The 2,951-nt window shown below is 44.1% G+C and overlaps 1 protein-coding gene across 1 annotated transcript in view; it reads right to left on the bottom strand.

The window, feature by feature from the left end:
• Haus1 (HAUS augmin like complex subunit 1) overlaps positions 1-2,079 on the bottom strand; it is a 19,189-nt gene extending 17,110 nt beyond the window's left edge. The window contains exons 1-2 of the mRNA XM_012514519.2: positions 2,035-2,079; positions 1,208-1,382 (exon numbers count right to left, since the gene is read on the bottom strand). Of these exons, the coding sequence (XP_012369973.1) occupies positions 1,208-1,382; positions 2,035-2,064 (205 nt within the window). The 5' untranslated portion in view covers positions 2,065-2,079. The remainder of the gene's footprint in view (positions 1-1,207; positions 1,383-2,034) is intronic.
• Positions 2,080-2,951: the final 872 nt, after the last annotated feature.

Here is a 2,951-nt window from a genome sequence, read left to right as displayed (position 1 = left end):
GGAAGTGCTTATTCCACTAAGCCATCTCCCTGGACCAGGCACCATGTATATTAAGGGTTAAACTCATGGGGTCCTACATGCTAGGCATACATTCTGCCACTGAGCTATGTCTCCAGCTCTTTTAAATTTCTCATTTTGAGATCTGCTCCAAGTTCTAGGGCTGGCCTGGGACTTTCAATTGATCCTCCTCTATCAGGCTTCTGCGCAGCTGGATTAAGGGCATGTATCACCATGCCTGGCTAGACTCCTACCTTTTAGGGCTCATTGTTTTGCTAAGAGAAATAAGAAAATATCTACTACAGCTATGTATAATGGCACACAACTGTAATCTCAGCTGTGTGAGAGGAATGAAAGTTCAAGGCTAGCCAGGGCAAATTAGGAAGATTGTATCTCAAAATACAAAAGGCCGTGGGCTGGGGAGATAGTTCTAGCTTGGAAGTTTAAGCACCTGCCTGGCAAGCCCAAGGACCTGGGTTCTATCCCTGGTATGCCACGGTGGCCCCCGAAACTGGGTGTGATGGTGTACACCTATAATCCCAGTGTTGGGGAGGCTGAGAGAGGAAGATCACTATGAGTCTGAGCTGTATATTGAGACCTTGTACTAAATAAAAATTTTAAAAATTACAAAAAAAAAAAAGGCTGAGATATAGCTCAATGCCATCTCAATCTAAAACTGTAAAAAAAAAAAATGAAATTAATGCTTTGTACAATCAATACTAAGATGGGCTGGGGAGATAGCTCAATAGAATAAGCGCCTGCCTGGCAAGTACAGGGTCCTGACTTCAATCCCCAGTACTACAAAAAAAAAAAAAAAAAAAAACTAAGATAACGTGGAAGATAAATCTGGGTAAAATAAAGAAGCAAAGTAGCCCACACTGTTATTACCTTAATGTTATAAAATTCGGTTAGTTCTATCATCTCATGCAAAATTCTAGATATAGAGGCAGAGCCAGGAAGACAGAAAGTTCAAGGCCAGCCTGAGCAACTTAGTACGACCATGTTCTGAAATATAAAAAAAGCCTGGGGGGCTGGGGAGGTAGCTCAGCAGCATAAGTGCCTGCCTGGCAAGCGCAAGGTCCTGAGTTCAATTCCCAGTACCACAAAATAAAATAAGAATAAAAAAAGCTGGGATGTAACTCAGCTATAGCATGAGTTCCATTGTGTGGCAAAAACAAAAACAAAAACCTCCTCTAGACCTAAATCTCACCTTCTGATTCATATTCACTTGCTTTCTGTTTTAAATCCTCTATGACTAGGCAGGCATCCCTGTCCCGGGCCTTGTTGCGTTCTCCAAGATGATATAAAATCTCTGTGGTCCGTGGGTTCACCTCATACTGTGGAATCGGATGATCTCCAAATATTTTTTTCAACCACTCAGCAACCTAACCATTAAAAAGAAAACATTATTATAGGCCTTGTTTATTTTTAGTGTTATGTTGTTCACTTATGTTAATGACATCATGGAACCGTGACAAAGTGCCCAAAAGTAAACTGAATTTTTTTTTTTTTCTAATTAGTCTGGCGTCCTACTTCACATTCTGTCTTTGGAAGTCACTTAATGACAAGAAATAAAAACTGAGCAAGCACAACGAATATAAAGTCAAAATTACCAGAGAACAATGTATTTTTTTTTTTTTTTTAAAGCTACAAAAGCATTGTAGGGGGAAAACCTGCCTCATTTGGAAAACCTTTAAAGCTCAACACGCAGGAGTAAAAAGCTCAGTACGTGAATGTGAAAGCGTGAGTACAGGCTTCCAGGGCTGGGCTGCAGCTCGGGTGTGAAGGCAGCCACCCAGGTCAGCCTTGGGCTCCAAGTCCCATCGCAGCTGTGCTCCGAGGATGCGAGACGCTGGCGGAGTCGCAGCAAGGGAACGACGGAAGTGCTTAAAAGTCCTTCTCAGGGGCGTTTGCCGATGGGAAAGGATGTGTAGAGGGGAGAAAAAAAGGAGGCTCTGTGTGTACAGGGATCACTGGTGGCGCAAGCGTGTCAAAATGTTCCAGAAGTCCACAAAGCCCGGTTCCCGACCCAGTCACCTGCACATCTTTCTCCTCCTGCGCCTCCATCGCCACAGCCAGCTCCCGCCACTTCCGCGCAAGGCCTGACGGGAGAAACGCCTTACTTGCGCGAGCGCCCCCCCCCACGTGCATGGTCCCTCCCGCACGCCGTCGGTCCCGCCCCGCGTTTGCCCGGGACTTCTGGGAGTTGTGGTTTTCCTGACTCCAGGTCACTTAGACCTTGGACAAGGCTGATCCTATTCTCTCTGCCTCTGTGGTATAATCTTCTGGACAAGAAGGAGAGCTGTTAGAAACACACTATTTTTCTTGTGCATGTGTTTCATTTCTTGCTTGAATCAACTCTTTTAGTTTTTAAATATATAAAACTCTTGGATTTTGGCTAAGGGACATTTGGGTTTATTCTACATTCACTGCATAAAATTAAAATTTTAAAATTTCTTCGCTGGCAATAGCAGCTGCAGCAATTCAGCAATTTTTTTTTTTCTTTTTCGGGACCGGGGATTGAACTCAGGCCCTTGCACTTGCCAGGGAAGCGCTTATTCCACTGAACCACCTCCCCAGCCCCTAAAAGTTCAGAAGTGGGTTTGTTGTTGTTGTTGTTGTTGTTTTTATGGCTAGCTCAGGATGCCTTCAGGGCAAGTCTGGTAAAGCTTGAGAATCTGGGGATCAAACCACAGCATCCTGATTGCTTTAAGCAGTCACTTAAACAACTGGGCTAATGGGCAGGCCCCCCCCCCCCCGCTGCAGCAATCTTAAACTTGTCCACTGATGAGCTAAATGTGCACACATTTATTTATTTTTGGTACATGAAAATCCTTTAAAGTAGCATCCACTGTGACTGGCATTCCTTCTCAACTGTTCTGTTCATGTCTTGCCTTCCCTAAAGTTCTTCCTTTTATCACTCTGGTTTTTGTTTAACAAATACCACCACCACC

This window comes from Octodon degus, unplaced genomic scaffold (assembly GCF_000260255.1).
Source record: "Octodon degus isolate 3935 unplaced genomic scaffold, OctDeg1.0 scaffold00003, whole genome shotgun sequence".
In the NCBI taxonomy this organism is placed as follows: Eukaryota; Metazoa; Chordata; class Mammalia; order Rodentia; family Octodontidae; genus Octodon; species Octodon degus.
This window is presented reverse-complemented; position numbering and strand designations above follow the sequence as displayed.